Source organism: Scaptodrosophila lebanonensis, unplaced genomic scaffold (genome assembly GCF_003285725.1).
Source record: "Scaptodrosophila lebanonensis strain 11010-0011.00,11010-0021.00 unplaced genomic scaffold, SlebRS2 tig00000163-arrow-arrow-pilon, whole genome shotgun sequence".
Taxonomy (NCBI): Eukaryota; Metazoa; Arthropoda; class Insecta; order Diptera; family Drosophilidae; genus Scaptodrosophila; species Scaptodrosophila lebanonensis.
Window position 1 is genome coordinate 86,414 of NW_022060598.1, and position 22,166 is coordinate 108,579.

General features: G+C 39.6%; 3 protein-coding genes across 7 annotated transcripts; 1 reads left to right on the plus strand and 2 right to left on the minus strand.

Annotated features, from left to right (window-relative positions):
* Nucleotides 1–3,692: 3,692 nt before the first annotated feature.
* On the minus strand, nt 3,693–18,561 carry LOC115629757 (pneumococcal serine-rich repeat protein). Of its 4 annotated transcripts, none has more exons than XM_030526300.1 (7): nt 17,006–18,561; nt 15,860–16,934; nt 12,698–12,826; nt 11,884–12,627; nt 10,444–10,989; nt 6,020–9,914; nt 3,693–5,198 (listed from the first exon to the last, which is right to left on the minus strand). In XM_030526300.1, exons 2-7 carry the CDS (start codon nt 16,757–16,759, stop codon nt 5,134–5,136), a joined length of 6,279 nt encoding a protein of 2,092 aa, XP_030382160.1. In that variant the 5' UTR covers nt 16,760–16,934; nt 17,006–18,561; the 3' UTR covers nt 3,693–5,133. The 4 variants fall into 4 exon arrangements, with proteins under 4 accessions (XP_030382160.1, XP_030382159.1, XP_030382158.1 ...); XM_030526299.1 differs by having other exon boundaries at nt 11,791–12,627; nt 15,860–16,913; nt 17,006–18,560; XM_030526298.1 differs by having other exon boundaries at nt 11,791–12,627; nt 17,006–18,560.
* A 235-nt stretch (nt 18,562–18,796) lies between these two features.
* LOC115629730 (histone acetyltransferase Tip60) lies at nt 18,797–21,297 on the plus strand. 2 transcript variants are annotated; one of them, XM_030526264.1, is made up of 6 exons: nt 18,797–18,909; nt 19,106–19,232; nt 19,294–19,877; nt 19,936–20,507; nt 20,626–20,838; nt 20,955–21,297. In XM_030526264.1, coding segments are annotated over exons 1-6 (1,557 nt in total). In that variant the 5' UTR covers nt 18,797–18,849; the 3' UTR covers nt 20,956–21,297. The 2 variants fall into 2 exon arrangements, with proteins under 2 accessions (XP_030382124.1, XP_030382123.1); XM_030526263.1 differs by lacking the exon at nt 20,955–21,297 and having other exon boundaries at nt 20,626–20,929.
* LOC115629731 (augmin complex subunit dgt4) lies at nt 21,223–21,892 on the minus strand. Its single transcript, XM_030526265.1, has one exon. It carries the CDS (start codon nt 21,854–21,856, stop codon nt 21,320–21,322), a length of 537 nt encoding a protein of 178 aa, XP_030382125.1. The 5' UTR covers nt 21,857–21,892; the 3' UTR covers nt 21,223–21,319.
* Nucleotides 21,893–22,166: the final 274 nt, after the last annotated feature.

Here is a 22,166-nt window from a genome sequence, read left to right on the forward strand (position 1 = left end):
CCACTTATTTTTGTTTTCTCCTTTTTTCCTTTTGTGTTAATTTAAACTTAATTAGTTTTCACATAATTGTTTCATGTATTTGCTCAGTTTCCTTACAATATTCGCTTGTCCGGATAGTCCGTTGCTTCTTAATGTCAGCTAATAATTTCTTGGTTCCTTTGGCCAAAAAAATTAACTGCTAACCGAGAGCAAAAGGATCGGATCCGGACAACCTAAACCTTTTTGCATGTACAAATATTGGTATGTATGTATAAATAAAATATAAGTAATATCAATATATATGCATAGTAGGTTTAGTACATTAGTTGGTAGGTATTACATATAGAAGTATACATTCATATAAAGTTCAGTTTTAATTAACACCACATCCTTATACATATGTACATATGTATAAATACTTTCACTCACTCACTCAGCCACGCATTTATATATTTAGATTTCATAGTTATTTAATGTTGCTTTCCTTTAGCTATTAATTGTTATCCCATAACCATGGTTTCTTTTCATCTAACCAGAACCAAGCAGTGCCCAACAGACGGAAATTGTGATTAAAAGCTACAATAAGGCGCATTGCCGATCTTGGAAATCATGAGCGCAATCTAAAGCTATCTACCAAAAGGTGGTCAGATAGGCAAATAATTTGCACAAACATTCGCTGCATATACCAAGTACGAAAGAAACTTCTCTACTTTCCGAAATATTACCATTTTAGTTTGATTTTAAATGGATTACCTGGAAAAATTAAATTTGTGAGCATAACTCACATTATTTGCAGAAATCGATTGGAAAAGGCTCTAAAGTTACTTTTACAAGAACAGTAGTTGTTAAGCATTTTTGTTGTTCATAATTTTTAAGTGTCAAGGTGCCCAAAACTTTGATAGTCATTATTTTAATTGTTATAGAGAAAATTTAAACAAATTAAATTTTAAATGATCTCAATAAATTTACGAGCAATGATGATATTGAAAAATGTCCATAAAGTCAAGTCGAGTTTTTGTTGCTGCATAATACTAGTAAGATCCAAGTTTCGGGACCAAAACTTAAATAGTGATTGAATTATTTGGTTCAAGAAAACGCTAGAACAAAGCTTTTAAATTTCATTCAATACATAAGTCGTTTTTTGAAAATAAGTTACCAATTTTGTTTCGAATTTCGAAACGGAAACAGACCTAGTGTTGAACCAATCTAGAAGTTCTAACGTGTTATAAATGATGTGCTTGAAATTATTATCAAATCTGTTCCTATTTCTGAATTCTATTGTATATGAACACATACTTCGAATTGCAATTTGCAGTTTTTGATTATGAACAAAACTAGAACTGTATGCGGAATTGCGAACATTTACGATTTTATGATCAAGTTTGGATAAATTTATTCAAAATTGAGTTGCCTGATTAAAGTTAAATATTTAATATATATTATTTATTATTTAATATAATATTAATGATACTGAAAAAGCTGTGCTTTATAGCTTTGAAAAATTGGAAGTTTATGATGAACGAGGCATTTACCATTAATTTGAAGGATTCCAAAAAACTTTAACATGCATTGAAATTGAGAACATTACCAATCCTAATAATAATTGATTGCTTCATTTAAATTACTCTAAATTGGGGAATTCTAATTTTATTAAACATGTTTAATTGAGAATTAAGAACATTTGCCAATTATTTGAATGTTTTTGAAGATAAATGAAGTATTTTAAATACTTTTACTAAATATTGATATGAATTATGCTATGAAAAGGGGAATTTGTATTCGTAAAGTAAGATTCTGCTCCTTCTATCCAAGACTGGTAATATCCGTTATTCCTTAAATACATACATGCATACATACATACATATGTACAAATTTATTCCTTGCAAAAATTCTAGCTACATTAAAATGTGAGCGCAACCACAACACAAATTAGATTCACATATGTATGTCTATGTACATACATACATATTGTGTGTAATAGATACGATGCTAATTTTGGTCTGTACGTCATTTTCAGCTGAACTTTGGTAATTCCCGCCAACAAAGACCCACTAATCCAAGCTCGACTCACACATTCTAAATGCTAATGTAATACAAACATACCTACATACATACATAGATATATATAGTAAAACAGTCCTACATTATAATCTGAGTTACAGACGGTTTTTGGGATACAAAGTTAAAGGTTTAACATGTGCTGTGCACGTGATTTTCCAATACTTTACGAATTCAAATCAAGCGATTTGTGTACAAATCTGGGGAACAAAACAAAAAAAAAGAAGCATTTTCAATGTAACAATTTTTACAGTTAGACATACATACATACAAACATACAACTATTTTATTATGTACACTCATAAAACACATACATATATGAAATTCATAATTTTTTATCTACAATGATTTGTATTTCATTTATAAAGTTTTTAGTTTACTTTTTGTTGCTGACTTAGAAAGTATGTATTTATTTCAATACCTAAAAAGTGGGTATTTTATTTAGTTTATATTTGTTTATCAAAGTTTTCATATTTGCATCGTATTGTTTGTCTAGCCCCGGTTGAACTTATGTACGATTTGATTGATTGCATTAATGTGGACAGTGCATGTATTAATACATATGTATATATATATATATATATATATATATATATATATATATATATAAGTATAATAATATATAAGTATGTTCAATAATTTGAAATACAATCTCTAAGCTTGGCTTTCGGACTTACAACTTAGGCAGAAAGCAGTCACGTTGCATAGCACTGAGCTGCAAACTGCCTATTTAATGACTAATTCATGGAAACGAAAGAGACAACACGATTGATGTGTGTGAGAGGTGCCTAGAATGAGAGGGGTGAAAGTGAGACTTAGTTTTATGCTGCCTTTCGCTTAGGCTTGCGGAAAACATATAAAACAATTGTGTGGCAAGCATTAATCTTCTTGTCGAGCTTGAAAGACAAAACTCTTTTAAAAAAATAAAAATAAAAAAAAACGATAAAATTTGAGTTAAGCTTGAATGTCGGATAAAACTAAAATAATTTTGTCCGCCTATAGTTTAACAGTAATTGAAAAGCATAAAGCTGCAAAGGAGCCAGAAATTTTGCGTATTTTTCAACAGACATATGAGTGTAACTTAAAAAACTTTTGATGTTTTGTGTGAATTTTTAGTGTATAGGGAGAGGAGAGCGAGGGGGCTGGACTACAGTAGCTCTATATACTCAGATATTTATGTTTATTAGATAAATTTAGTAATGTTTTTTTTTAAAATACAACACATTCAATTTGTTTTACAAGTGCTTTGATTTTTAATGACACATTTATTGGAGGATTTATAGCATTTCATGAAATTGAAACATGTAGGGCCGGTTTCCCACACTAGATGAGAAACTGACCATTAGTAGTTTTGTGGCTAGACTGCTGTTCTGTTTTTTCTTTTTTTTTAATTCCATTAATCCGTTGACATTCTAAGATATAATTAGTATACTTAGTTTTAAATTACTCTTTAATTACAAAAAAATTGATTTGATTCAATTATAATAGTATTGTAGTATTTCTCTTGTTTTTTTTTTTACTACGCTTTGACTTATGTAATTTTATATTCGTATATAAATATATGTATGTATATAAATACATATATATTTATATGCACATATATTTATATACATATATATATTTAAATATATATTTGTTAATTTATATATGCCTTACTTAAGTTCTTTTTGTATTGTTTTTTTGTTTTTAAGTTTATATTCAGTGCAAAAAGTTATGAAACTCTTTGCTAAACGGCGGCATTTTCGTAAGTGCGTTTTGTTTTTGTTTTTAAGTTTAAATTTCCAACAAACTTGTTTTTATCATTAGGTGTATGGCTGTTCGTAACAAAAACGAACGTTACATTTCTTATTTATAAATATATTATACATAGAAAATGGTTTGCAAATTATCAAATTATTCTCTCTGTCTGTCTGTTTTTCTTATCTTCTTTTTCTATTATTTTTTATATACATATACATTTGTTGTTGTTGTTGACTCCACTTGTCGATTGTTTACAACTAGATTTCCTGTTATTTACCTTATAAGACTTAAGCCTAGACACATTATAACAAAATAATAATAATAAGTATGTTTCTTTAACCAACCAGTATATACATATAGTATGTATACGTATTGTTAACAAAGTTAACTCTCATATCATAGCTCCAAATGCTACAAAATTAAAATAAAACTTTAATAAATAGTTTGCTTTCATTAGTGACGCTAATATTTTCCTTTACTCTCTTAGCGCTGTATATATTTAAGATTTTATTTTTATTCACAAATCAACTGTACAACTCCATGGATGTTGATCGACTTGTTATCAACTTTCGCATCACAAGCTCCACATGACATGACTTTCTTTCAAAAAAAAAAAAAAAAAAAAAAACAAATACATGCAAAATACAATACATTGTTTCTTCAACTTGCTGGACATTGTTTGATTTGAATATCGAAGTGTTGTGCTAATTAAGGAACCCTTGCAGGAGCGATATAATCATATGATTATCGTGTGTGTGTTTGTTTCAATTTATGTATATGTATGTATATATATATATGTATATTCAAATTTGTATTAAGCTCAGAAATGTATGTCATATGTGCCATGCGACATCACATCTTGCAACACTCACTTAAACGCTAGTTTCAGGGTTCATATATAAATTAATATTTAATAGTAATAGTACTTATTGTTTAATGTTGGTATTCCTTTATCTTTCTTGCTTTTTTTCTTTTCGTTTTTATTTTCCTTTCCTTCTTTTTTGTAACTAGCTAATTAGCTTACAAGCGTTTTGTTATAGCAAAATTAAATGGCCAGCACAAGTTGTTTGCATAGAGAAAAAATTCAAATAGAAATAATGATAGTAACTAAATCAAATAAAAATATATATAAATTGTTAAATGAATCGATGAATTTTGTTAAATAATAACACAGCATCTCCAAGCTGTTGGTGTGTGTGTGTGTGTGTGTATGATTGTGTGTAACGTGTGTTAATAATATAATGCTGCAAACAAACTCCGACGCTCTCAGGCTCAGCACAAAACGACGAGGATAGTGCTCAAATTTATTTCCATTACACAGTAGTAGAGTCCTATTATGTTCCTTGGACACGGACCTTAAGTTTGCTGATCCTGTTCGCTGTAAAACGTCACATACTTGCTCTGGATTATAGCATTCCATGCTGTGAACAGAGAGAGAGAGAGAGAGATTAATGACATATTTAGCAATCATTTGTCATTACTATTAGAAAATATTATCGAATAAGTCGGAGGAAAATTGCGAATATGACACCCATGTTTCAATGAAAAGTATGCCTCTACGCTTACAACTGTAATTGCTACGATAAAACGTTCTTTGGCGTGAATTTTCAATCATATTTACTTATTTTTAGATCCGAGAAGTATTTGAAAAGTGCTGTTGTGTTAATAAATATAAAACCAATCATAATCAAAAGACTTTGGGTTTATTTTTTTCGAAAATTTACTAATTTAATGGAATATTCTTTAAAAACCAAAGTGTACTCAAACTTTTTTTGTCCACTGTATCTATGACTGCATGTAAATGGGTAAAAATTTCAAGAATTACGGAAGCTTCATAGCTTCACTACACAAACTTGATCTGCCGAGAGTCTAGGGGAATAAGAATACGAGGTGGAGCCGGGTATGTGTCCAATACGAAGGCGCCCAAACGCATTCCATTTTCGGAAGATTACATTGGATGGATATCATCAAGCTCTGTAATCTCTGTAGATCCCCCAATCATGAGTATCAATAAGTAATCCTGGAATTAATACGAGAAGCAGCAAGAACTGTGGTTTGGCTTCCTGCATGTCTCAATATAATACTAAAAGAAATCACAATTGTTTTGTAGAATGCAAAACCCTTCTAAATTCTACGCCTATACGTATATATGGTACCCGTCAATGTAAAGTGCAATAATATACATATATAATTGTGAATCTAGAAATCTGGATGATTCAGTTATCAAAACAGGAATACTCACTGCTAGCTATGTACTCCACAATTAACTCCGTGTTAGACATCAATGATTGGCGCTGCAGGCTTGCTTCGGATTGTACATCGGACAAATAATCGCAGTCATTAGTTGCGTTGGCAATTTCTAATGGCTTGAGATCAACTATGGGGCCGTCAACAGCGGGTGTACTAATATTATTGTTATTGTTGTTATTATTGTTGTACATAAAGTATGAGTGCAAGGGCTTGAAATTTCGCTTTGATTGCTCCACAGAGCTGCTGCGGCTTCGGGTGCGTTCCACATTATTATTGTTGTTGCTGTGGAAATTAGCAGCTTTACTGTCATTTTCCTGATGTTGTCGTGGCTGTTGTTGTTGTTGTTGTTGTTGTTGTTGTTTCAGTTGCTGCTGCTGTAACTGCTCCTTTTCGGCTGCAGCTGCACGTGCGGCAGCAATAATGGCCATCTCAATATCGTTGCAAGTCTCGAGCTGTTGCTTAGCGACGGGTTCATCACATTCATTGGTGTTGTTGTTGTTGTTGCTGATTGTGCTGCTGCTGTTGGTGGTGGTTTTGGCCTGGTTAAGAAAACTGTTCACCTCCTCCTTAACGGCGTTGGGCGATGTGTTTACTGCACCACCATAGATGCCGCTATCACTGGACTGATTTGCCACATTCGCCACACTGCTACTTAAAGTAGACGAGGACGATGAGGTTGACGAGGATGCGGTTGAAGATAATGCCGCCGATTCGGTGGATGTTGATGCCGGATGCGAGGAGGAGCTGACGCATGTCACCAATCCATCTGTTATTAAGTGTGATGTCTCGGCTGTTAGTGACGGCTGACTAGCATCGATGGCTGATGTATTTGGCGAGGATTGGGCAACCTCGCCGCCAGAGATCAATAGCATGTCCATGCACGCTGAGCTATTTACCACATCCGATGCGGCACCGGAATCATTAAGTAGCATCTGTGAGTTGCCATCACTGACAGCATTATTGTTGCTGTTGACATCCGTCACACTACTGTTGTTCGCATCTTTGGCATCTTTTGTTGCCTTCTTGCTGTCCTCATCTTTGCCGGCTTCCTTCTCGGGCTGTATGGCCTCGTCATCAAACAATTTCAGCTCATCCTCGTTGAAGTCGCCGAATATGAATTCATTATTCAAGCTATCCAGCTCGGCATCACGATCATCATTGAGTATAATGACGGCTGGACGACCCGCCGCACTGCCACCGATGATGTTGGCACCGCCATTGCCGCTACCGCTTCCGCTGCCAGCGCTACCAGAAGCTAAGCTCTGCTTGCCTGGCAATTTGTGTATGCCACTGGTCATCTTTTTGCCATCGGTTTGGGTGGCTGTGGTGCTCTTAAGCGTAACCACTGAGGCAGTGCCTGTTGCCAAGGCAACCGTAAAGCTGACAACGCCTTCTGTTTGACTCTGCTTGCCCGATTTATCCTTATCCTTTTTACTGTTGTTACTGCTGCTTGTGGGCGATTGCTCTTTTGGTTTCGACTTGGTCTTGCCTGAGGTAGACGGTGTTGCTGTTGCTGTTGTTATTGAAGTTGCGGATGCGGATGTGGCTGTGGCTGCTGTTGTCGCTTCCGCTATTGTTGTTGCATTGCTGCTGGACAATTTATTGTCCGCTTGTTGCTGCAACTGCTGCTTGGCCGCAGCTGCAAAATTAAAGGGCAGCACAGTACTAGGAGAGGCGGTCGCTGTTGCTGCTGTTAGCGATACATTGTTGACACTATGCCGCTTCACCGTCTTCTCCAATGCCGGATATTGTTGGTCCAGGTTGCTACTATTAAAGCTATAGCTGGCATCGTGCTCCACGCTCTTGGACTTTTGCAAGGACGGCGGCGTTGAGGACGACGGCGAGACGGCTGCTGAGGCAAATGTTGGTGGTGTGACCACCGCTGTGGGTCCCTCTTCTGGCGACGATGTTAATGTACTTTCCAATGCATCACTCTGGCAACTGTTATTATTGTTGCTGTTGTTGTTATTGCTGCTAAAGGGTGGCGTTGAATTTAAGCTTTGCGAATAGCTAATGGCGGCCGTTGTGCCAGCATTTATTAACGTTGGTGCGCTGCTGCTGGTATTATTGTTGTTGCTGCTATTTCCATGAGCATAGCTGGGCATTAGCTCGGGGAAATCAGGTCGCAGTTTAGACTTGACCTTAGTTTTGGACAACATTGTGGTTTGTGTGCCTGCCGCCACCTGAGACTGTGGCTCGACCTGTGTAGCAATACTGGCCATTGTTGTTGCCCCTGTTGTCGTTGTTGCTGCCAATGTGGGGGCGTTTGTTTCGTTCGCTTCCGTTGCATCATCGTTGGTGCCTGTAGCAGCAGCGGCAGCTTCCTGTTTATTGCGCGCAATATCCGCATAGGAAATTGGCGCAGCAGGTGATGTGTTGTTGTTGTTGTTGCTGTGGTTCTTGCTGCTGACGCCGCTGCCTCCACTGCTGTTATTTCTGTGCTTGGCCTGACGCTGTGCCGCCCCTTGAGCGACACGCTGCTTATTGCCCTTCTTCTTGCCCGTCTGTATGGGTAGCGAGTGTACAGAGTCGAGATCACTGGATTCGGATTTCTCCGAGGGCGGCATCGACGATGTCGACTTGCGTCTGGAGCTATCCTGTGCTGTGGTGGTTGCAGAGGCGCCACCACCACCAGCACTACTATTCACTTGATGCTGCTGATGCTGTTGATGGTGTTGCTGATCTTGCTGGCGACTGCTGATGTTGCCTCCACCATGTGCTGCTGCATAGTGGTTGCCATAATTGTAGTTGGCGTAGTAATCGTTGTTGCCGCCATGCGTCAAACCGCGCATGCCACGATGCGACATCATATTGGAGGAGGCCGATTTGGTAATCTGTTGCATGCGTTGCAAATTGCCGCCAGTGTGGGCGGCAGCAGCCACCGCTGCATCATCCATGGTGACGGCACGCTGCTTCTTTGGTTTCTTCTTTTTGGTGACCACATGAAACTCGGCTGTTTCAGAGATCACCATGTTGATCTGCTCCGTTTCGGACATGCCCCGACTTATCAACTGATCCTCCTGTGACGGCGCTGACATCGCCGCTGTCGACTGCATTGGTGGTTGGAGCGTTGGGGTCGCTGTTGTGATACTGCTGCTGCTGTTACTGCTGCTCAGCAGCGCCTTTGGCGCTTGCTGCTGCTCGCCCAGGTATTGCAATTCCTCTGTGCCCCAGGAGCGGCGTTCTCCTTTGCGTGGTGGCTGCTGTTGTGGTTGTTGGTTTTGTTGTTGCTGCTCCTTGCAGTTTTTATTGATATCCGCCACAGAGGCCGAGCTGTGCTTGCTCTGAGCGCCCTTCTTTTGCCGCATCATTGCATCCGTAGTAGCCGCCTGATCCTTTAGCTCGTCCACCTCCATTTTGGCACAGCTACGCAGCTCCTCCAACGAATTGCATTTCTTCAATTTGTTTTGCTTCTTGCGCTCCTTCTTCTTCTGTTGCTGCGCAGCGTTCATTTTCTCATCGTTCTCGATATACTTGACGAGTTGCTCGACAGGATCCATGCCACGATAGCCGGCCACAGACTTTACATCGACGGTGGTGGTGTTGCGTTCCTGCTGTGATTTCTTCTTGGCCTTTATTTTAGCGGGTTGCGCCGAGGCGGTGCTACCGAGACTGCCCAAGCCAGCGGCAACTGCAGCAGCAGCCATTGCCGTTGTAGTGGTTGAGGTGCCTGTTGAGAGTATGGTGGAGACGCTGTTCTGACGCTGTGCCACCACAGCCGATGATGAGCTCTGTGTGGTGGCACCACCACCGCCGACTGTGGTTATGAGTGCGGTGAATTGATTGTTGCCGCCACCACCACCGCTGTTGTTATTACTGGTTGAGCTGCCATTTCCTGCACCAGCGTATCCATCACTTAATGCGTTCCCATTCTCATCCAGTTGGCGCTGAATCAAATGAAGAGAGAAAGAAGACAAATGGTTATTAATTTGAACTACAGTTAAATGGGGACAACAACTCCAAATCTTCCCAGGACCGGTTGAGTAATGTTTTTTGCCATCAAATTAATGATCTTGTAAAACACTCCTGTGGTAGAGTGGATTACCTGACCACAAAGGACATGCAATGAAACGCCCATCGAACATCACTGAACCTTTCAGTCAACAACTTATTTAAGGGGCCATAAATTGAGTTTAGGAAATGGCGGAGAAAATATACAAATAAACAAGCATAATACCACTACACCTTCTCAGGCACAAGTAAGAACTGTAACATGACATCTTGCAGTTTTCTGAATCCTTAAGAACGTAAGAAGATGAAGCTTTTCGTAACGAAATATTCATCGAAATCCTAATTATGTCTACGACTGCAGCAACAGTAGACAGAGACTTAAGATGATGATAATGAGAACACAATTTTTCGTAAATAAATATGTATGTATGTAGGGGTTCTCTTCTATTATTATTCAGCACTCACCGTAGTGGCCTTGGCACCTTGTGCCGATGTTGTTGTGCCCGATATGCGACTAAGCTTTAGGACTTCGGTGCCGCTGCTATTACCAGCAGTAGCCTGTTGACTGTTTGAAGATTTGTAGCTATCAATGGTTACATCGCCGCCGCTAGCACCGCTAGCAGAGCTACAGGCAGCGGCAGCACCCATTCCGCCACCACCATAGACCGAGGAACAGGCCGTGTAGCTGTCATTGAGCGAAACGTATCCGGTTTCCAGTTTCCGATTCGGCTCAATATTGAGGGCAGAGGCCAGAACAAATGGAACCGGAAGCATTTGATGTTGGGTCTTGGCAGCCCGCTCCAAGACAGAGAATTGGAGCGGGTCATCAATTAGGAACTTTTTAATAACGGGGCCACCATCTTTGTTTAGGCCTTGCGCTTGTTGTTGTTGCTGTTGCTGCTGATGTTGTTGTTGCTGTTGTTGTACAGGCTGCTGTTGATTGTGAAAACTATCAAATATTTTTGAGCACGGGTTTGAAGTTATATTTGTCGTGCGCAGCTCCTCCATTGGCTAAAAACAATGGAAATGGGAATAACAGGTTAATCACTATGGAAGAAGAAATAATTGATGATATCGTCATAATTGTGTTATTTAAATGGAGAATCTACCGACGATCCCTTATATTTTTCTTTTCTTTTTTTTTTTTTAGCCCACTAAAGAAGTCCAGAGTCTGATTTATATATGTATATACATGGAAAGTAACATAGTGCTATTAAATGTAAATGTAAAACTTAGAACCCATTAGGACCCGCTCTTACAAATCCAACTAATTTACCAATTCTCAAAATGACAAATCTATCGTTAACCATGAAGAGTGTTAGTGACAACGTTAACGTGTATTACCAAGACTTTAAAGGGCTATTTCTGCTAATATCTTTAGAGAGTACATTTTTGCGGTGTTCTACGAGAAGAGAATTTCAATATGATTTTCTATAAATGCGAGAATGGTTGGGAGTATTGAATATTGATGTAATGTGTTGTGTTTTGTGTAAATAGAAGAAATATTAAGCGGATATGTATAAATGAAATTATTCCTAAAGGTTCAACGGACTCTTTTTCCAAAACAAATCTTGCAATGAAATATTAAAAAAAAAAGTCATTTTTTAGGCTGGGGAGTAGTTGGTATGTAATTCATTAGTTGATCTTTTTTTTTTTTTTTGTCGACGCATAAATCATAAAATTGTTAATATTGTGTGTGTTTTTGTCTGTTTTGGGGGGATAGGATCTGTGGGCACGGGTGCCGATAGAATCAAGTTGTTTTCTTCATTTAAAACTTGAAGATATGCCGGCTTTGCCACTTGGGCGCCTTACCACCAAATCCCAGGGTTCATTATCCTTTGCTATCATCTCCAACGGTGTGTCGCACAAATTCAGTATCAGTGACCGCGATTGGCCATCGCTTACCTCCATCGCCGATTGATCCTGTTGGAATATAGTCAGGGCAACGCAAGCATCATCATCGTCCATATCGAATTGTGTGGCGCCCACCTCACTACTCAGCTGGCTGGGCAGACTGCTGCAGCTGCCGACGCTGCTGCGATTACTCTTCGCTCCACTTCCACCACCACCGGCAGTAGTTGAACCAGCCGGTGCCGTTGCCGCTGTTGATGTTGATGGCTGCTGATCGGTGAGGACAGCTTTCAGTTTAGCATCCGAAGCGGTAGATGCTTCAGAAGAGAAATTAACACTGGAGGGCAGACTGCCGCCCTCACGCTGTCGTGCCGATACTGATGAGTTCTTGATCTTTTTGCCGGTCATGCCGGCGTTTTGGTTGTGCTGTTGTTGCTGCTGGCGACGATTGCCTCGGACGTTGCTGCTCCCGGCGCCCAATTGATGATCCCAGTTTAAGTGTTGTCTTGCAGCCGCGGCTGCCGCCGAAGTTGTGGCGCGCTCGCTACGATGCACCGCCTCAACAAGATCCTGCAATGAGCCGCCCTGTTTGTGACGCTGCGAGGCTGCCGAGCGATGATTCATATGATAGGTGTTGCTGTTGCTAATGTGCGCTGTGATCGTGTTGCCAAAGTTACTGCTGCTGTTATGACTGTAGTAGCCACTGGACGTTGATGATATGGACGTGTTGCGTGTTAATGAGGTCTTAAGGGCACGATAAGAGTTCTCTTCGTCGTACTCAGCCTTTTCGAGCATTTGCTGTAATTATCAATGCATTTGTAAAGTTAGGATATATGTATATGCATATACAAGTATACTTGGAACTTACCAGAAACCGCGGGCTTTTGTTTTTTTTGTCACCAGGATTGCGATACCAATAGGCCTCCTCAAGTAGTTTTTTCAATGAAGCATCATCGAGATCATTAAAATCACTATCTTCCCAAGCATCGTACTTTGTCTGTAAGATTTATTAGGATGTTTGTTGCATGAAATGACTGCCGGACAAGTCGTCCACCAAAAAGAAATCCATGCAGACGTATACATATGTACATATAAGCGCACACATACTTACACACACCAACGATTCGTACTTAACCTCACAAATATATAACAAACAATATCGTCCGTCCCTACACGTCCTGCGTTTTTCTAAAAAAAATTCTTTATGCACCAATGAGTGTCTTGCGTTCGTTATGGCAGTGCCTTCTTTACTAAATGTTTAATTTAAAGAAAGTCTATACACAAGCATGTAAAAAAACAGTAGCCACCAAAAACAATAACAATACTGATAAACTACATAAATGCGGTTTGGTTTTTGCGGCAAGTAAACGAAAATAAAAGTGTAAAAAAAAGAAGCCCGAAAATGCTATTCAAAAAGCATGCGTTCAAAATTTAGCTGCTGATGCGTGCAGTACAAAGCTTCTATCGACTCCCACTAACTCTGCAAACTTTAGTTTAATTTTTCGATCCGTTAGTTTAGTTAATATTTCTGCACACTCTTTTTGTTGGTTTCACTTTCTGGGTCTCCAACATTTCTAGCGCGGCAGGCCTTTCTCAGAAAATATAAACTGCAATGACTCTGTGTTTGGCATCTTTTTTTTTGCAATAGCAATTTAACGGCACTTTTCCGGAGAGCCAATAGATCAGAGAGAGAAACAGGGAAGAGAGAATAACGATACGTAACGAATGGCACGCATATTTGTGTCGATGTCACAAAAGGCGTGAACAAGTACAGATGACACCCCTCCGACCGATAGACCCGCCACCGACACCTTCTCTACAGCTGACGAACAAAGCGATCAAGCTATTCGGCATTTATTGAAGCTGTTGTTGTTCTTTAGAGATGAGCAACAACAGCCTGAGGATTGCGATATTTGTGTCACGTTCTCAACAACTCTCCATATTTGCAATTCTTTTTTTCCACGCAACAAGCGCAATAAAAACCACAATCGTTCTAGAATATTTTAAATATTCAGAAAAAAATAATTGCGGTCGCAAGGCAATTGATAAGAATTACACGTGATATTATTTATATACATACTTACATATGTATGTATATTATGTTTTGTTGGATAATAATGCAGATAAGTAACAACGGCCTGATTTGCAATTATATGAAAAATTGACGCATACTTCATAAATTCATAAAGGTATCGACAGGCATAGAGCATGTTTTTATTATGAAACTATTTGATGAGTTAATATATAAAAGAAAAATAGAAATGCAAACATATCCGAGCAAAGTAAAAAAAATATCAACTAAAAACACTTTTTTTTTGTATTATATAAATACTAATACTAATCTTTCTTATAAAAATTATAGTATTTAAAGATTATTGAATATATTAAAAATTTTAAACCCTTTAAATCAGCGTTGCCAACTCTCGGAACATGAGTACTTTCCACTCCAGACAAAAGGGTGTACTAGAATGTTTGTAAATTAATAAGTACGTTGGTAAAACAATATAAAACAAAACTAAAGCGGGTTAAACTTTAAACTCTTGCCACCTCGACTCTTGTTAACCCTGTACCTTCCCTCCCCCCTCTCTCTATTCTCTATCACCAGTCGTTGAAGCAAAAACGTTGTTGCACGAATCGTTTTTATGGCTTATACATATATGGTTTATTGCACCGATTATGGTGCGGCACCATAGCAAACAAATAAATAAATTTTTTTGTTACGCTATCGTAATAGAGAAACAAGTTTTCCAACGATCGTTCCTATGTCAGCTATATATACTATACCACCGACATCAAGAAAACTTCATAAATATAAAAGTAATTATACTAAGATTAAAGTTGAACCCGATGGGTCCTATGGCACTATATAAAAAGATGAGGTTTGTAATAAACTTGGTTTGGGTATCGATATCCCTAGCAGTTAGGGTTTTCAAAAATTCTCGGTGTTTGTACGGTCGGACGACTGACGTCTATATCGATTCGTTTCGTCATGCTGATCATATAAATATGTACATGTACCTATATAAGATGGGGTCTGCCACGCCTTCTTCTGCCTATTATATAGACTTGGTGGCTCGACATTCTAGTATACATTTGCGCCCTTCTGGTACAGAGTATAATAAATAAACTTAAAAAACAGATTAGAGATCTACATACATATGTACATATGTATGTAGATAGAGATAGTCTTTGCAGTGAGTTTTCATCATTAAATGTCATAATCAGCTTTTATGGACTGGAATAGGTACATACATACATATGTCTATTTACATACATACATACATACATATGTATTTACATATGTACATATGTACAAATGTGCATGCACGTTTGTATGAATATGTCCATTTATTTTCATATAACTGCAACAAGCACATTATATGGAACAAATTCATACCCATATACATATGTATGTATGTAATTACAAGCAAACATACAGATGTATGTATATAAGTGCGTGCGTGAATGTGTGCGAGTATACAAACACCAAAGTCCTAATGCATGACTTGAAAGCGATAAGTTCGAACAGAAAGGAAAAATGTACAATAATTGTTCAAAACTACAACCTATATGCGTGGGTGTCCCTAAAAATATGTGCAAATATGTGCGTGTAAACATCTATATTGTGCATTATATGCATTATGTTTGATCAAAATATAATTACATATATACATACATATGTATGTATGTAATTATGTATAAATACTATAAGCTATTACATGTAAAACCAATAAAGCCCATTGTAAAAGAAAAATTAGGTGGAGATATGAATTAGAATGACAAAATGAACTACATTACAAGTAATCGGCATATGTACATGCTTATGTATAAGCGCATGCATAATCTAATAAGTGGCTAACCACAATTTGAAATCATTCGATGAAGGCCAGGTATTGTCTGAAAGGTATAGTCTCTAAAAGCTCAATAGTTGTCGTTTTTTTAGTTCTCATTATCGTAGGTTTTCGTCTGGATTTTCTCGTATAGGTTCAATAGTTGGGACATGCAATGGTCTTAGGTCGCTTCTACTCACCTTTTTCTTCTTCTGACGCTTGCCCACATTCTGGTCATCTTGGGTTTTACCTTTTGTGGTTGCACCTCGACACAGCGTCGTTGAGGAGGAAAAGGAGGGCGCTGGCACTTGTTTCTCCATCTCCATCGCTAACAATCTGATGTCATGATCTGTGAGGCTCGGCTTCGATGTGCATGTCGCGGTTGTAGTGGTGATGGAGGAGGAGGATGATGATGTAGTTGTTGGCTCAGACGAGCTCTTTGCGGCCAGCGCAACTGCCGATGTTGTGGGCTTGTCATCGTTCGAATGTCCAGCATTATTGCTATCAACTTTCGTATCACAAGCTACATGGTTTTGGTTAACACCTGATGCTGGGCAATTGGTCAGTTCAATGTTTATTGTTGTGTGCGTCGCAGTTGTTGTTGCCGTTGCCGCAGTCTCATCAGCTTGAGCTGAATTGGCGGCACTTGACATTATAGTCGTCGCGTTGGACTTGGCAGGTTCTGTTGTAGGTAGCTGCTGTTTTTGTTGCTGCTGTTGTTGCTGCTGCTTCTGTTGCCACTTCACCACATGCGACATTAAAGTGGTGCGCAGCTCCTGCGAATAGGGCGTCGGAGTGGTCTTGGTTGATGTTGTTGTGGTGGTGCTCTCGCTAAGAGTACCAGCAGCTATTGAAACTATGGGCGTATCGGGTATGATGGGTGGTATTTTTGTTGTTGTCAATATGCCAGAAGCGTTTAAGCTTGTCGATATAGCTTTTATGCGCTGTTGTTGTTGTTGCCCAGCCGTCGCGTCCCCAGCTGTTGGTGCTGCTGCTGCTGCTGCTGACGTCGATGCAGATGCAGTATTATTGCTGATGATGGTGGTTGCGGATGACAAAGATGGTGTATCAATCTGTTCATTGTTCATCTTTTGTGGCATGTAACAAACAACAACAATAATAAACAAATGCCATTCAAATTACACAAGCGTCGCTGGCCGGCGCGCGCTGATTGTGTAGCGATGACGATATTGTTGCTGACGATGATGCTGATGGTGATGCTAGTTGTTTCTTGATTCAGTTACAGTTGAAAACCTGTGAAAAATGTTCAAATGGCTATATTTAGGATGGGTTGTACGAACGAACAGACGCACGTGTCCCAATATGAATGAAGTGTTTATGCTCACCACACAATCAATAGCCAGCTCCCTATTGCCGTCCTCCTCGTCCTCGTCGTCGTCCTGGCCGCCGCCAGACGCACGAACGGCACCCACCTAGCTCTCGTGGAATTTGTGGATGTCGTGGATTTTCGTTGGGTAGTTACCGTTGATAGACTCCGTCCCCACAATTTGAAAGCTGGACGACGCGCTGCCAGGCAACAAACAAAAAATGTATTGCGTATTGCTTTGCCTTGCCCTCTTGTTGCGCCACTCCTTTTGATTTTTGCTTTCTTTACGGCGACCGCTCTTTTCGCCTTCACTCACTAACTGTTGTTTGGTCTGGCAGAATTTTACATATGTATATACATATATATGTTCATATATATATATAAAGGTAATGAATATCCATATATACCTTCTATACACTAACACAGAAGCGAGTTTACACGGGCAAACGGTTGCGGACACGGGCTTTGCTTTTTGTTTATTTTTGCGTTTTAGCTGCTTTCATATATAAATGAATAATTACTGTTGCCCGTATTGATGGCTGCATAAGATGCCTAATGCTGTCACCGCAATTAATGCCAACAAAAATGTGCGTGCTGCGAAAATTGTGTTGCCATTGCCCACATTTCTGTACGCGATAGTTTTAGTTGTTGCTTTTGCTGTTGGTGTCACTTCTGCTACACTTGTAGTTGTTGATTTTTCGCCAATGCACTTTTTCCATATACGATACGATCGTTTTAAATGCACAACTAAGTGATACGTTAGTTTCAGCTGCTAAATGGTTAGCACTTGTCTAGGCAGTTTAAGTTGTTAAATTGTTTTTTATGGCCGTTGTGCAAAGCACATCTTATTTCATTCTACGAAAGTATAATTTTTTTTTTGCTTTTACCATATCAAGTAGTGCTGCCACTGCACTGCAAATTGACTATGCTAAAGGCATAGCGTTGCCAGTTGGCGCCTTCATTTATATTGGTGTGATGTCATTTTAAAGTGCATCCAGTTGATGGCTGTATAGCCAAGGAAAATTGTGGCATTTTGGCAAATAGCACTAATAATGATTACAGCAGCTAGGTAATTAGCTAATTTCATTAGTGGCGCACGCACAACAAACAGACTTAAATTCACTAATTAATGCAGACGAGTTGGCACCGCTGCTATTAGTGGCAACTCTATAGCACACACGTCATTTCGCTATACTTTTCTTGTTGTAATTCTGTGATACACGGCATATATGCGCCAATACATGTATACGTATAAGCTTTTAGCTATACATATGTATGTAATAATAAAGCTTACTATGCAGTTTTCATTTGTTTTTCATTATGCCCGAGTTTAGCCATAGTCGCGTAGGTTCAACCAAACGTGCACTCACACACGTACATACATACATGTTCACGAATCGCGTACATATGTATGTATATATATGCGTACATACTATGTTGCTACATACATTTAAATTGTGTACATTTTTCTGACCTTCTCTTACACATTAAAATGAACACATACACTGACACATATGAGTGTATGCGCACATCACATTAGCACTAGCTTTTCCTGTTGTTTTAATCACTTAAATTAGTATATCGCTACCGCTGATATTATTAATGCATAAATGTTATTATTGCACTATAGTATTGTTTATTTAATTACGAATTCCGCAATGTACATATGAAAAATCCGAGTTATATACTTGCGGTGTCAATTAGGGATGTAAGAACAGCATGCCCCGATGTCCTGCACAATCGATTCTTAAAAGTCAAGTCCCAAATCGATATCAATGCAAGCCCTAAAAATTATCGATAAGACCAATGCATCCCTTGTGTTCACGTAAATTCTAAAAACTAGCCAAGTTACAATATAAACAAATGAAAATTAACCACAAATATGAGTTCGACGATGATGTTGCATCGATATGTGAATCAACAGTAAGTACGAATTTGATGCGCAATGTAAACAATAGCTGTTGGCGCCTCTTTCGGAGATATGGCACATTGAGGTACATGGAGCGCCAAAGCTGGCAGCACGTTGCCCATAGCGAGCCTCGTTTTAATACGAAGTTTTAGTTTAGCTTTTAGCAGCTCAAAGATTATGTACAGCTTTAAACTAACTTCAATTTTTCAGGGTGCATTGACCGAGGGATGCCGCTTGTCCGTGCGTATGCACAAGACCGATGACTGGCCACTAGCGGAGATTGTCAGCATCAAGGAATTGGATGGCAGGCGGCAGTTTTATGTGCACTATGTGGACTGTAAGTGGATGTGCTCCTTTCATGCCAATCCGTTGCAACTGAAATATCTTCTGTCTTACAGTTAACAAACGACTTGATGAATGGGTCAACGAGGAGGACCTGGACACACGCAAAGTACAATTCCCGCGCCGTGACGGTCCACAAACAGGCACCAGTACAGGCGTGACTACACCGAAGCGCCATCATTCGCTAGCCGGCAGTGTTTCTCGGCCAACGTCGCCTCAGCACACTGGAAGCGGTGGTGGCGGTGGCGGCTCCAACGCTGGTGGTAATAGCGTCGGTGGCGGTATTGTTGTTGGCGGTGAACTCGTAAACGGCAACAATGTGCTCGCTGCGGCGCTGCAAAAGCGCATCAATCGAAAACGCAAGGTTCATAACGCTTCCAATACTCATCATCTGCATCAGCAACAGCAGCCCCAGCAACAGCATCAGCAAGGAGCTACTGTGCACGTGACAGGTGATGGCATACTTACATCTGTAACTGCGAACGAGGATGGCTCCCAGGATGGTAAGATACCAACGCCACGGCAATCGGGCAGCATGGTCACACATCAGGATGATGTGGTGACTCGTATGAAGAATGTCGAGATGATCGAATTGGGCCGACACCGCATTAAGCCTTGGTACTTCTCACCGTATCCACAAGTAAGCAATCCGATATCCCTTCAAGCACACTGTATTAATCCACTTAATTACATTTTAGGAGCTATGCCAAATGCCTTGTATTTACATTTGTGAGTTCTGCCTCAAGTATCGTAAGAGTCGCAAGTGCCTGGAACGTCATTTGTCGAAATGTAATTTACGCCATCCGCCCGGCAATGAGATCTATCGCAAGCACACCATATCCTTCTTTGAAATTGACGGACGTAAGAACAAGGTGTATGCGCAGAACTTGTGCCTACTGGCTAAGTTATTTCTCGATCATAAGACGCTATATTATGACACAGATCCGTTTCTGTTCTACGTGATGACCGAATTTGATTCCCGTGGCTTTCACATTGTTGGTTACTTTTCAAAGGAGAAAGAAAGCACCGAGGACTACAATGTAGCCTGTATATTGACTATGCCGCCTTATCAGCGCAAGGGCTATGGCAAACTACTCATCGAGTTTAGCTATGAGTTGTCCAAGTTTGAGGGAAAGACGGGCTCGCCAGAGAAGCCATTATCTGATTTGGGCTTGCTTTCGTATCGCTCATATTGGGCACAAACCATACTCGAGATATTCATCAGTCAGAATCCCAACACTGATGGCGAGAAGCCCACCATAACCATCAAGTAAGTTGTGCTTACTTCCCAAGAATTCGACACAAAGTTAATTCTTGAGATGGTCTTATCTAATTATCTAAATTTAAATTTAACGCCCTTTGACATGAATTTTGCTTTATTTTTGCAGCGATATATGCGAATGCACGTCGATTAAGAAAGAGGATGTGATCTCAACATTGCAAAATCTAAACCTCATCAATTACTACAAAGGCCAATATATAGTCTGCATCAATCGTGATACTATCGAGCAGCATAGACGCGCCATGGATAAACGCAAGATTCGTATAGACTCCAAATGCTTGCATTGGACGCCAAAAGACTGGTCCAAACGCTCCAAGTGGTAATTTGTTGATGCTCCCGAAAATACGCCACCGATTTTTTTATATTTAATATTAATGCAAATTTGACTCAAATCTTTTTACTAATTTTAACATTTTTCTCTGGTCGTGTCCGTAGAACTTTTGAACCGCTGCGGCGCTGTTGCTAATTAACCATCAACGAATGCACAATAATCGAATGTGGCTAGGCGATGCCTCCAGCAAAGCAGCCACAGCTGGCTCCTAACACGCTTAGCCCGCTTTTACCACGTCCTGACCACAGCGCCAAAATGGAGGCGATCTTTAAGTTGCCGTTACCTGTTCACGTTCGAATCAAATAACCAATTTCCGCGCCTCCTAACTCTAATGTAAGATTTTTAGGATATCAATTATTAAGGATGTACATAACATATATTTTAGTTTAATTATAAGCCATTTAATAATGTTAAAAAATATTCTGTAACAATAAATATGCGATAGGGAACAAAGATCCATAATTTCTCCTTAAGCCTGATCGTGGTCCGGAGTTGCTGGCGGCTGGAACTCGCCAACAAACTGTTCTATGCCCTGCATTGTGGCAGTCTCCAGAACATTTTCGACGCTTTCCAATTTACCTTGCACACTCCTCAATGTCTCCCGGTTCTTGGACAAGTTACACTGCTCTTTGGTGAGCAAAGTGCGGGCTCTATGATCCAGCAACAACTGCTCTTTACAGTCCTCCAAAACCCGTTCGTCTAACATTGTTGGACATTTCTCAGTGGAGATCTTGCTACTTATCGCTTCTATGTGGGAGGAAGTACTCAACGCTTGTTCTGTATCAATGATGCCTTTGGCATCAAGGGCGCGACGAGTAGCGCAATGCTTTAGCAAAGAGCTGAGACGTGCATACTCTTTTTCGTACTCCATTTTTTTGTCAATCCATTTCTGTGCATGCTGCTGCACCTGACGCTGAACATTTTTTATTTCGTCCTGGTAGCGCACACGCGCCTCCAAGTACATCAGACGTTCTATATCATCCATATTATGGTTTGGTTCGGCCATCAGGCTTGGTATTGTTTTCTCCTTCAAAGATTTGAATGAGCTTTACGGAAATGGCGCGATTACAGTTGTCCCACAATCGACAACAATCGATTGATTTTCGTAAGTCGATGAATAATAAAAGACCATTAGTGCTACCATATTTCGTGAGTTGTTGGCCAGAGTTTGTGCAACACCTGGGTCTTTAATAAAGTACAAGACATTGGTGTTTGACACAATCGATGTATTGCCAAGCGCAATCGATGGTGTGCCGATATTTTGCGACAAAACATCGATTTTATCAAAGTACAAATTTTTTTGTATTTCTGAGAGT

Coding starts and splice junctions, on each gene's coding strand:
- LOC115629757 (XM_030526299.1), bottom strand. CDS start 16,759: ATGCCACAAAAGATGAACAATGAACAGATTGATACACCATCTTTGTCA. Junction 10,990..11,790: donor ATGAACCCTGGGATTTGGTG/GTAAGGCGCCCA, acceptor CATTGTTTTTAG/CCAATGGAGGAGCTGCGCAC. Junction 5,199..6,019: donor TGTGGAGTACATAGCTAGCA/GTGAGTATTCCT, acceptor CTCTGTTCACAG/CATGGAATGCTATAATCCAG.
- LOC115629730 (XM_030526263.1), top strand. CDS start 18,850: ATGAAAATTAACCACAAATATGAGTTCGACGATGATGTTGCATCGATA. Junction 18,910..19,105: donor CATCGATATGTGAATCAACA/GTAAGTACGAAT, acceptor TCAATTTTTCAG/GGTGCATTGACCGAGGGATG. Junction 19,878..19,935: donor ACTTCTCACCGTATCCACAA/GTAAGCAATCCG, acceptor ATTACATTTTAG/GAGCTATGCCAAATGCCTTG.
- LOC115629731 (XM_030526265.1), bottom strand. CDS start 21,856: ATGGCCGAACCAAACCATAATATGGATGATATAGAACGTCTGATGTAC.